This window comes from Epinephelus fuscoguttatus, linkage group LG2 (assembly GCF_011397635.1).
Source record: "Epinephelus fuscoguttatus linkage group LG2, E.fuscoguttatus.final_Chr_v1".
Lineage (NCBI taxonomy): Eukaryota > Metazoa > Chordata > Actinopteri > Perciformes > Serranidae > Epinephelus > Epinephelus fuscoguttatus.
Window position 1 is genome coordinate 19278490 of NC_064753.1, and position 12267 is coordinate 19290756.

The 12267-nt window shown below is 39.3% G+C and overlaps 1 protein-coding gene across 1 annotated transcript in view; it reads right to left on the reverse strand.

The window, feature by feature from the left end:
• LOC125904288 (transmembrane protein 266-like) overlaps positions 1-12267 on the reverse strand; it is a 59688-nt gene that overhangs the window by 39595 nt on the left and 7826 nt on the right. Inside the window, exon 3 of the mRNA XM_049601624.1 lies at positions 2371-2562. Within this exon, the coding sequence (XP_049457581.1) occupies positions 2371-2562 (192 nt within the window). The remainder of the gene's footprint in view (positions 1-2370; positions 2563-12267) is intronic.

The window sequence follows — 12267 nt, forward strand, 5'->3', positions numbered from 1 at the left end:
TGGTGACAGCCAGATAGGTAACTCCAGTGCAGAGGCAAAGGAGGAAATTTGTCTTTTAACTTTGTCACATATTGCGAATTTTCACAATGGATAAAACAACAAATTGCATCGGAATCAGTGTGCAAGGTTTTTGTGCTTAATGATTTTTTTTTCAGATGATGGATTTAAAAAAATGCATGTGAAAAAACAGACTCACTGTGCAAAGGTCCTTACTGTAGCTGAAATGAACTACGATCCCTTGTGTTACTGCATTTGAATTCAGCCTTATCCAGCTGAGGTCACAAAATTTAGATGATGTGTAAAGAATAAATGTGTGCAATGTGTGAGGTCTTTTCAGAGGACTGATATGACAGGCCACACTTAGTCTCTCCTGGGAGTCGCGGCTCTCCCACGCACACGCCTCTCCACAGTGATGGCTCCACACTGGACACCAGTGGTGGTGCTAATGTTACATTAGTCTGAGTGGGTGGAAGTTTGCCGCACAGATCAGCCTCTCATTGGGCGGAACGAGCCACCCGCTGAAGTCCCGCCCTACCACCTCCGGTTGTGTAGCAGTTTTCAACCGTTTTCAACACGTCCTTTACTAACTTTTGCGGTGTTTGATCTTGCGGGGATGTAGCCATTTTTCTGCCATGGTTCACGTCCTGTAGGTGATATTTTTTGGGCGTGTTACACCAAAACCTGTTTCCCCCTGGCAATATTTTTGCAAGGGCACCGTTGCTGTGGCACTGCCCAGAACGATTGTGATTGGCTAAAAGAAATACAAGCAGCCAGGGCGTTTTTTTCCGCAATCTTAAAGTGAGAGTCAGCCCAGCCAGACTTTCTTTTCTTGAGAAAGGTCTGGTGAGGGAGACTAATGTTACATAAATAATCTGTGGTCAATATGATCTTTTTCTTTAGTGTGTTTTCAGTGCAGAAATTTGCTATAAATCATATATCATATCATATCATATCATATCATATCACACTGCTGACAGTTGCATCAGTCAGGTCTTCAACACTCAATTTGAAAGGCGGACACCTTCATAGTAGCTGTATGTTACGTATGTTAAGATAGGACCAGTGAGAGTGAGTGACTTACCACTGCTGTCACTGGCCCTGAAGTCTGATGTTTTGGCCAATTTAATCACCTCAGGGTGAAGGTGACAAGTTCTGAATACTAATTTGTTTCAGCAGGGTTTTTTTCTGTGAATAAATGTTCACATTATGCATATAGGTACTCTTCTACAGCAACCCTTGAACACGTGCATGAAATGCTTTGATAAAATCCACACACACAATAGGAAATGTATCTAATACTACTAAAACTAACAAGTCATTCTGAACGCATTTCTAATTCATTTATATTTATCTTGTGTGTGATTTTTGAATATTTGTGCCAGAACGCAGGTGAGAGGTAAGAGTTAATGTTAAAATACTCATCACACTTGTGATTTTCTTTACGTTATGCAAATACCACAGGGGCTGTTTAATTAGATATTTTTTTAAACATGCAGGCAAAATGGTGAGGTAAAATTAAGCAGATCTCTAAAGTGTTCAGATGGCTCCTGGGGAGTTCCACTGACTGACTGAAAAACACAAACTCTGCCAATAACCCCACTTCATGGTAACTGTTTAAATCACATCATTCATTTTTTTTGTAGAGATGCGTGTTCCAATATGATAATAACTTTGGCATGTGCACTGACAAAAGGTTGTTTCAAAGGTAGGCTAGTCACTTGTTGATGTAGAACAATTTGAACCTGATTGGAAGCTCTTATAGAAGACATTTTTGGTAGTTTGAATACACTATGAACTTAAATCAATGACAACACAATGGAGTAAAAGTGAATATCAAGTTGGGAAATCATCTGAAGTTAGTAGAGACAAGTGAAGGGGTGCTATATGGGTAAAAATCTAATTAATATCTAGAAAGTCTTTTTATCAAATATATGCCATGATAAGCTCAGGGCATGGAGAGGATAAATGCAGGAAGCAACGTTCGACAGAGCTTTTCAGATGATAAAAGTGGTGTGTTTAGTTTTGTTCGGGAGTCAGGTCTTTTGAGTTCCTCAAACAAATCAGTGCTCATAAGATGCAGAAATCTGTTGGCTCAACACTGACTGTGAGTGTGTGTTTGTGCCACTTCCAAATGATTTCAGAAAAGTCACCTTCAGTAGAAAAAATACCACCAGCGTGCCACTCACACCTCCCTGTTGCCAAACTGTTCGCAGAACCAAATGGCTGTCACTGTGAATTCACCCAAAAAGCTGTCTGAAACCAATAAATGATCACATGTCTGTCACTCACACCTGCCACAGAGGCAAGCCACACTGAAAACAAACAAACCAAAAGCATCAATGCTCATTATACAACAGTAGCTTCACTTACCCTTCCCTGTTTTCATCTTCATCTGCGTTGGAGAGGAGCTGCGAGCCAGCCAGCGAGAGGTCCAGAGCTGCGAGGGGCAGATCTCTGTAGCCAAAACTCACCAGCTGGACTGGAGGAGCCAAGCACTGGTTCTCATCCTCCACTGGCTGGGAGATGATCTCCAAGTCCGACAGACCTGCCTGCTCCACTTCCCTAGTTATGTGCCAACACCAGCAGCAGAAAGACACAGGACACACACACATGCAAGTACAGAGAGGAGACAGAACAGAGAAGGCATATATTACTTTAAAACAACCACAGGTCTCAGATTGATTACATCAGTAAAATGAATTTAAAATTGATGCTATTTTGCAAAATGTGACGTAGCAGATGTCATGTCTGACATGAGAAAGCTGCTGGTGTCATTCTCTGGTAGTCTGAAAGAAGCTGTCCTTTTTTAACTCTTCAGGTAAATATTTAAATACTTTACATAGCAAAACCACAGCATAATGACATGCATCAATTATCATAACTGTTACAAATATAGCTCAGATAACAGAGCAGGAGAAAAGGACAGAAAGGGTTTTGTTGAAGTGTATGAGCACAAAAGCAGTGCAGATAAAAAAGACTAATTATTCAGTCCAGCTACTTCACTAAGAACACATTCTTATTTACAGTGATGGCCTCAGGGAGTAAAGGCAGGGTCAGAGAGGGTTACACACAAACACCCACTCAGCACCAGGGAGCTACAGGGCACTCACACAATCCTCCACTGTTGAGGACCGGAGGAGCTGCAGGTACAGTGCCTTGCTCAAAGACAGTGATTACTGGGGGGAGAGTGTGTGTGTTGGTTTGTGACTCTCCAGATCAATTAGTCCAGAAATTTGAACCACTGTTATAATTAATTCACAACAAAACAACACAAATAATTCAGATAAAAAAAGACCAAGCATGGATGAGAAGAGGAAGATGAGTGACAAGAAACAAACTCTAAAGGATTCTCTATCCTGAAATGCAGATTGCTGTCACTGCCAGATTCTGTACAATGATTGTACTGTCTTCATAATTTTGCTCAAAATACTTATTTAAATGCCACACCAGTATCATTTAAAGATTGTACAGTCTATTTGTCTATTTCACCACCAAATTATAAATATTGCAAATATTAGTCTGTCTCTCTAAGTTATGTTACCGAGCAACTAGGCTTACTATTGTAATCTTCTAACTTGTGGCAACAGCTTGTCCACAGCTGTCCTCCCTCTTTTAATGTCTCTTACCCTGTTTTTTTGTGCCCCTCGTTCACTTACCTGTAATGTTTCTCTTTTATTTATTTTCGTCTTTTTCTTCCTTTTTTTTGTGTTGTTGCCTTTTCGTTTTAAAAAAGTTTTTTCCTCTCTTGATTTTTAATATAATGGTACCTCTATTGTTCGTTTTTGTGTATTTGATTGTGTTATAGCACCACATCCACCACTGTTTCTAAAGTCTACCCTTTATCTTAGCACATCTGTTCCCTTTCTTGTTTTGTATCTTATATTTTTCTTGTGATAAATAGAATAAATAAATAAATAAATAAATAAATAAAAAAGCTCTTCCACAGCTCCTGTAATGTGAACTGGCAAGCTAAAGTTAGCTAGCTGTAATGTCAGAGTAATAACGTGGTGCATGAATGAGTCCTTAAACCTAGAAATGAGTTAGCATGTTAGCACTCCTAATTCCCTCATCTCAAAGTCAGTCTTTTTTTTAACGGGTTTTGGGTTCGATGCCTAAAAAAAGGTCTGTGGTTAACACAAGCTCAAGGGATTTCACATTTTGTTCTGTGACGTAAAATACGTAAGTAAAAAAAGCCACTCTTAAATATTGAAGCCTTTATGTGTCTTAAAAAAGGCGGTTGCTAACAAGTGGCTAAGGAAGACTAAAGAGCGTCTTCAAGCCAAACATGGATTTACAGCCTCGTTGTGGTGGCGACACTTAAGTCATGTGGCCATGGTGTTTGTTTATAGCTGAACAATAGCTATTTATTTCAGGCGAATGTATTTATGTTTTGAAAATTGTAACAGTGGTGTTAATTTGTGAAGACTATCTTGCTGAACAATACGCCCAAGTCTCATATACCTTTGCCACAAAGCTTATTTTCTACAATATTTTTTTCAAGGGAACCGTGGTGATGTTAACTTCCATATTGGCTGATAAATAAACATCATCCCTGCAGCACGCTAATCCATTACCATAATGGTAGACACTCTTTCCTGTCATTGCAATTAAAGTAAATGTTCTGTAAAATAAATTTAGATCTGAAATTTTCTGAGGTAAAACGTCCACAGGAAAATGCATGTGGATCATTTTTGACTCATTTGGAGTAATAATACAATACATCCAACGTATTTTGAGGGATACATGGAATATGAAATACAAAAAAAAAAAAAAAACAGACCCACCTGATCATTTTTGACCCACCTCTAAGGGGACATTGAATAAATTATTACAGTAGTTTTAGTTTAGTTTAATTTTTACCCTGAACTGTTTTCTCTGAACATCGACGCATTTGTTATCAATATTTTGTATTTGCTAGGTTTAAATGAATATAATTTACAATGTAACTTACAATGCAAATTTTAACGGAAAAGTTTGAGTTCATTCATGCAAAAAAAAAAAAATGACAGGTTGGATGTTACTCCAATAAATATGGTAATGAACATGCCAACCATCCACTGTGATGTCAGCAAACCTCCACCCCACACCCTCATCCACCTTGGGTCTCTAAACCTCAATATCTAAACACAAGGCTCCTCAGTTGTGGGCCAACAGCATGTAACCCAGCGTGCCCACAAGCCCCAGTTGTGTAAAAGCTGGGCCATCTCAGTGGAGCGTGGAGGTGGAAACAAATGCTGAGTGCAGCTGCAGACTGACTGTGTGTGCCCTGTGGTGTGTATTTTTAGACCAGAGCAGATGCTGGTGTATCATGTCTGCTGTGACGTCATCGCCTCTCCCTTTGTCAGCTGAGTGGATCCCCACTCTCCTTCAAACGTCAAAGGAAGTCAGGAAAAGGGTGAATGGGGAGGGGAAACTAGAGGAGGAGTGGGAGCAAAGAGGGGTGGATATCAGGGGTTATACAAGACGGACAGGGGAGGGCAATAAGGAAACAAGGAGGGATGAACAATGAAAGACGAGACAATGGATAAAAAATAAATGTACCAGAAAGACTGGGCTGGAACGGGTTAGGGAAAGAGGCAGGGGGGAAAGAGGAGTGCAAAGGTTCAGGAGGAGCACTGGGGAGAACAGGAGGTCGTACATAAAATTCGGAGAGGAGAAAAACGAAAAAAGTAAATAGCGATTGTTAAACCGACAGTCAAAATCATGAACTCTTGTGTGTTACTTTCATTATCACATACTGCAGCTTATTCTCTTTTAGCTCATGGCTCAAACACTCAAAAACAAGAAAAACTGTAGTGGTTGTAGTGACACTTGTGAGCAGAGAGGACACACAGGGTTTTCCCAGTAGCCATTTGCTTTATACTGATATACTTTCTCCACTTTGAGTTTCTGAATTCTTCACTTCCTCTCCTTCCTCCTCCCACAGTCATCTTCAAACTACCGTGACAGACAGCACTGAGTGACCTAAAACATTCAGAGCAGAGGCACGCAATCTGACACACAGACATACCTTTAGGAAAGGACAGACAGGTAAATAGACAGGACAGGACACATAGATATGCAAGTGGATAACAGATAACCTCCCAACACACACACATACACACAACATGACCCCGTCCCACAATACAACCACAGTTTATTAAAATATACAGTGATAATGTCTGCGCTAAAGGACCTTTGATGCAATCTGGAGTGACCTGAGCTGTTGGAGGGCATCCTAATATCTGCGAATGAGTGTGTGTGTGTGTGTGTGTGTGTGTGTGTGTGTGTGTGTGTGTGTGTGTCTGTGTGTGCGGCAGGTTAGCCTGTTATGGGAATTATGATAACATCAACAAAGCCACCAAGGCTGATTTGACTCTGTGACCTTATCACCAGGAAGTGAGGAAGTAACCAGCCAAATAAAAATTTCATATTGAAGTACATATACAATATGAGCAAGAATAAAACATTACATTTCTTATACTTTCATCCAAAGCACCAAGCAGCTCCTAACTGAGCCATAAACACATAACTTAAACATTAGTGACCGTACTAGGAAACAAGAGGACCATGCTAAGTGAGCTTTGAGCAACAGCGCTGTTAAAGTGCAGGTCAAAGTTCAATAAGATTGAACTGTGTGTGGAGTGAACAAGATAAGATCAATTTACAGCTGGAAGCAAATACCTCTTGCTTGAATTGTCATTAAAATGAATGGGAAGTTGTGTTTGGCCCAGTGGTACTCTACAATTGCTGCCCCACCCTTGCAGCGAAAATACTTGGAAGCCATGGCTGTTTTAAGAGGCCGTAGCACGTTATGTTTTTAAGCTAGCCTGAAAGTGAAACTAGACAGCCTAAGGCATCCATTAGGGACAACCACATTTGCATAGCTTGCTGGGAAGAGGGCTAAATAACACTCTAAAGTTTTGCTAAAATTTTGGCAAAGGAACAACTGGTATGGCAACTCTCACCTCAAAATATTTGAATAAAAATTGGTTCTATGGGAACCAGCAAGTCTCACCTTAACTTGAGGAGGCCTGTTTCCACTAAATGTTTTCTTCCTTATAATCCATGCACACCTTCAAATTAAAGCTGTATATTTGTATTTGTTAAGATAAAGGACAGCCAGCCTGTTTGAAGAACAATGAATCACCGAACACATGTACATACACAGATTATTGCAAAACTCAGATTGTTAACTGTACCTGTATAAATCAATGCCATAGACTTTAAATAATGTCCTCTGGCTGAGGACACTATTGGTGGACAGCCTGTCACTCAAAGTAGCCCACCCTGAATTATGTGTAACTTTAAGCCTCAATAAAATGTAAATGGGTGAGTTATATAAAAATTCACCCACCTGTACAGTGGTTATGAAGGGAAACTAGCTATAGAGACCAAAACTGTCTTTGGCACCAGACTGTAAACATGTTTATTTCTGCTGTAAAGTTGGTCTGTGGGGATTTTTTTTCACATATGGAGGCAGCCCCAAGTGGTCAGTCAAAGAACTGCAGTTTTTGGTTCTTCTGTGTTGGCTTCATTTTCCAGCCGTGGAGGTTGCTGCTTGGTGTATGCACATCAAATAATTATTATCATTAACTGTAAAATTAGAAACCAAAGTGTATCAGTATGCAATTTCTGAACTCTCCATATTGATATAGTTTTGGTCTAGCTATATAAAAAATGGAATTTTTTAAGTTCAGTTATGGCTTTTGGTTTTGATGTGCCAACACAATATTTTTAGTAGCCTCATCTGGCCATGCCTGTAAAAAAAATTCTAAGAGTTGCCACTGGTTTGGTCTAAGCACATATTCAGTTAACTTGCGCATTAAAGCTGCTAGCAGGCAAGTTTGAAACATGATGACTTTAGGACCCCTGCGGCCTTAAAAGGAAAACTCCACCAATTTTACATGTCTGTTTACAGGTCTTGGAGAATCCTGTTGACAAAAGCTTTACAAAGCCTTTTGTGTTTCCAATGGGGAAATGCAGAAGCCCGAAAAATTGCTTCAAGTGATATAATTTGAGTGAGTGTCATTTAGGGCTGAAATTAAAAAAAAAAAAAAACTGGGTGTGTGGAGTTGGAGAGATGTGAGCTCTGTTTGAAGCCAGCAGCTCAAGGCTATATTAGCTGCTTCTAGCATAACACACTTGAATCTCACCTGATCAAACTGTCTATGGGGGAGTTGCACTGTGGGTAATGTAGTTGCGAGGTTTTGACAGGGAGGAAGGTTGTGTGAAATAAACAAGGCTATATCTCTGGTTCTGCTGCATTGATTCGAACTGTCCAACAATGTCAAATGAATCCAAAGCTAATCAGTGGGGTACTCTCTTAATGGTAGTACTACAACATGTCTGTAAAGCTTAATTTCAAATCACATATTTCCTGATCTAATATAGAAAGCTATAGGTTGAAGATCCACTAGGAAAAGAATCTGAGGTTAAAACATAAATAATTTGGTAAAAATGACAATAGTTGCGTCTGTAGTTAAAGTGAGGTGTTTCTAATCTATATAAGTTACATTAAGAAAGCCATGTAAAGCTCCAAAAGACATCCTAAAAAACAAATCAGATTGGCTCACATTGCTATAGCGACACATTAACAAGCAGTAAAGGCATCATAAAATCCCACCGCCATATATTGTGTATGTAACCTGAACCAACAATAAAGCAAAGCAGCCTCGACCCATTAAACCCAACAAGCGAACGGATGGACAGTTTATGAACACCAACAGAGCATGAATGCAAGAAAAAAAGGCACCAGCTGTAGTTATGTTACCACACCAAATCCACTGAACACAACAACCACATGAACGATTCACAGCATTGTAAGCAGGTGTATTCTCAAAAACAGTTTCAGGTGAGTAAGCATGTGCCAGTTGGCTGCAAAGACCTTTAGCTGTGCACACTCTCGGTCCGATGGAAATTCTGCAGAACTCCTGTACAAAAGGGACAGACTCATTTGTTTATGTTTTAAATGAAAAAAGTCTTATTTTCTCACTTTAGAAAAAGTAGTGGTCACTTTCCTTTAATGCTGGCTGTCATCTCTACAACCAGTGATTCACAGCTGAATAAGAGTGTTCTTCCAGGGCGTCTTAGATATAGGTTGTCAAGCAGATTGAAAGAAAGTCAGTACAATGAAAAGCTTAATACTGATATTAAGATATAAGTTAAGAGTAAAGGCTTCTTTAAAAAGTAGAGGTGGCAGCAGTTCCTAGTCTACCATCTCTGCATGTATACCATACAGCAGCAGTGTTATTTGTTTTTCATTAATAAAAACCCTTTTGTTTTCAGGAAGAAGTGTTATTGCAGTCTAGTCTCAAGAGCTGCTGCCCTCATCCCAATTTGATGGGATTATTTCCCTCGGCAAGAGGGCCTTACATTTCTTTGAAGATACATACTCTATATAGTCAAAAAGACAGTCACCAAAGGCCGTGATGATGTTGACTCATGTACGATGCAATATGTATTATATGAGTGAAGGAAATGGATATTAAAGTAAAAACAGAATAATACTTCTTTTTCTGTGGGCAGCAGCCTTTTCTAGTCTCTGCAGAAGATGCTGTGATTTTACTGATGTATAGGTACAATACATACATGTATACAAAAAAAAAGAAATAATGAACAGAATAAGAGAATGACAGTAGGACAGAAGATGTATGAGGATCTGTAAATGTAAATTTTGTAAAGCCAGTCTAAAAATAAAGTTTAAAAAATGCACTTAAAAGAGGACTTCAGATCCAGTCAGCTTTATATCCTCAAACACGTTATAAAGAGTAAGAATGTCTGTGATGAAGGAAGTGGCCGTCCTGAGGCAGGCTTTACAAGTGATCAATTTATGCAACAATTTGGCACTTTCCTTTAAAGGCCCTGAAAAGCCATTTACTCATGAGCGATGAGAGCCAACGTAAACATACAATTATTCTGCTGAGGTTAGAAAAGTTTCATTTATTTCAGATTTGAGGTGGGGTGGATCAATTTCTGAGCACTAATCAGGATTTAAAGGTCTCATATTTTAAAAACTCAGATTTTCATGTCACTTTTTGCTATATAAATACTATGGAAGTATCAAAAGACTCAATCCAAAGAGGAATGCACCCAGTCCATATCCAGAAACACGTTTATTGCTTTTAAACAAGCCGTCAGGACTTCTGTAAAGTTGTGATGTCACAACTATACCATGAAGACTGTTTTAAATTTGAAACATAATCATTCGAAATAGGTCCCTTTGCATTTCCTGTCAGAAAGTTTGCTGATATATGTGAATGACATCAGCAAACAGGAAGTTAACATAGTCCCAAGCTGTTGCCTAGCAACGCAACACCGATAAAATGATCTATAAGAAAGTGCCACAGTTCTGTAATTCCCCCAGCTTAAAAGACAGTGCAGAGATACAGGGACCTCAGTTTTGAGAGACCTGGAAAACTGACCAATCAGAATCCTCTGAACCCCACTCATGATAGGGATTGGGGATTGCAATTATTTCCCATGAACGAGGAATTCCCAGTAAGTGTGGGTCATAAGCTCGCGTTGATTAAGTCCCTGCCCCTGCCCTTTGTACACACCGCCCGTCGCTACTACCAACTGGATGGTTTAGTGAGGTCCTCGGATCGGCCCCGCCGGCCCTGGCAGAGTGCCGAGAAAACAATCAAACTCAACTATTTAAAGGAGTACAAGTCGTAACTAGTTTCCATAGGTGAACCTGTGGAAGGATGGAGTAATGGAGTATTTCAGACAGAGGGTGAATAACTGTATATTCCAGCAGACCTTATGAGAAAAATAAAGTGTTTTTTGAACATTAAATCATTTAAACATGTTCTAGTAGAAACCAAAAATATAACTATGAACCTGAAAATGAGCCGAATATGGGACCTTTAAATATTTAAAGTACATTGATATGACAGTTGTGGGATTGCTAGGCTACTATCAAGATTTTGACTATTAAATGCATATTAAATTATCCCTAAAGATGTTTGTATGTTTTTCCAAACTTAAACTTAATGCATATTTAATAATGAATGTTAAGGATATAGATAAATAAACACAATTTAAAGTTTTCAGGGCCTTTTTATTACAAGTGTCACTTATCTGGAATAAAAAATATGGAACAAAAAGAATAATTTGCACGCAATAACCCCACTGTAGTTATACAATCGTTCAGGCCTGCCAGTTATATTTAATGACTTACATTTAGCAGTTTCCTGAGCAACAGCTATTATCACTGACTTAGTTTGCAACTAGTGCTGCACTAAATAAATACCAGCTGACCAAGGGGGTGCAATGTGTCATCACATGTCCTGCTACAGTCAATATATGTCAGCATAGAGTAGTATATTGTTGTACTGTGGAAGTTGTCAATGTGCCTCTATGACACATACCTCTACACTTACTTTACTCGGCAAAGAATTAATTCCCGCTCTGAAAGTGTGTAGTGTGGTAAAAGGCCACAGCGGGTTGGTCAGATAGATGCTGTCCTCTCCACACTTCCCCTACACACAACATCTCATCCATACCACCTCTCATCTACAGCACAGCAGCAGCTTTGGCTCTCTTCCCAAACAATCAGGACCGTACACATAACCACTCATGACAGACACAAGCTGTCCAGAGCCTGCCGGCTCACAGCTTACAGTAATGTACCTGGTGCGCTGCCTGGCTGCCAGTTGAGATATCGGGAAAAGCTGCTGACCCAGCCCATGGATTTGTACGATGTTCAGCAAAGTTCTTATGTGAAGCTAAAGGGTCGGGCATGCGTTTGGAGATAGTTTTGATATTTCAGTGAATGTCTGTTTTGCTACAAGCAAAGACTTAAACTTGCTTTAGTGAGGTAATTCAAAGCAGTGTATACATATCTATTTCATTCTGTCAAAGTTACAATAATGTTGCATGGGAATGTGATCACGCAGTTTAATTTACAAAGTGAGCTTCTGATAAAAGAATTAAAATTAAACCCAAAAGAGAAAAAAATAAACAAATGTGAACTCATGGAAGGATCATATGAATCTTCCAGCTCCTTGCATTAAATCAGTGCTGTTCAGCAGACAATTTTGCAAGAATAGTCTTATAATTCATTAATACAATACATGGTAATGACTTTAATGCACTAATATCCAAACAATGTCAATGAAGAAACCCAAAGGACAAACCCAGATATAAATACAACATTTTTGCTGTTTAAAAACAAACACTGACCTTTCTGAGTATCCTCTGTGCTCTTATCTAACAGAAAGTGGCAATTGCAAAATTCTCAATAACATTATTTCATGGAAAGACTAAAAAGACTGCGAGTGCAGA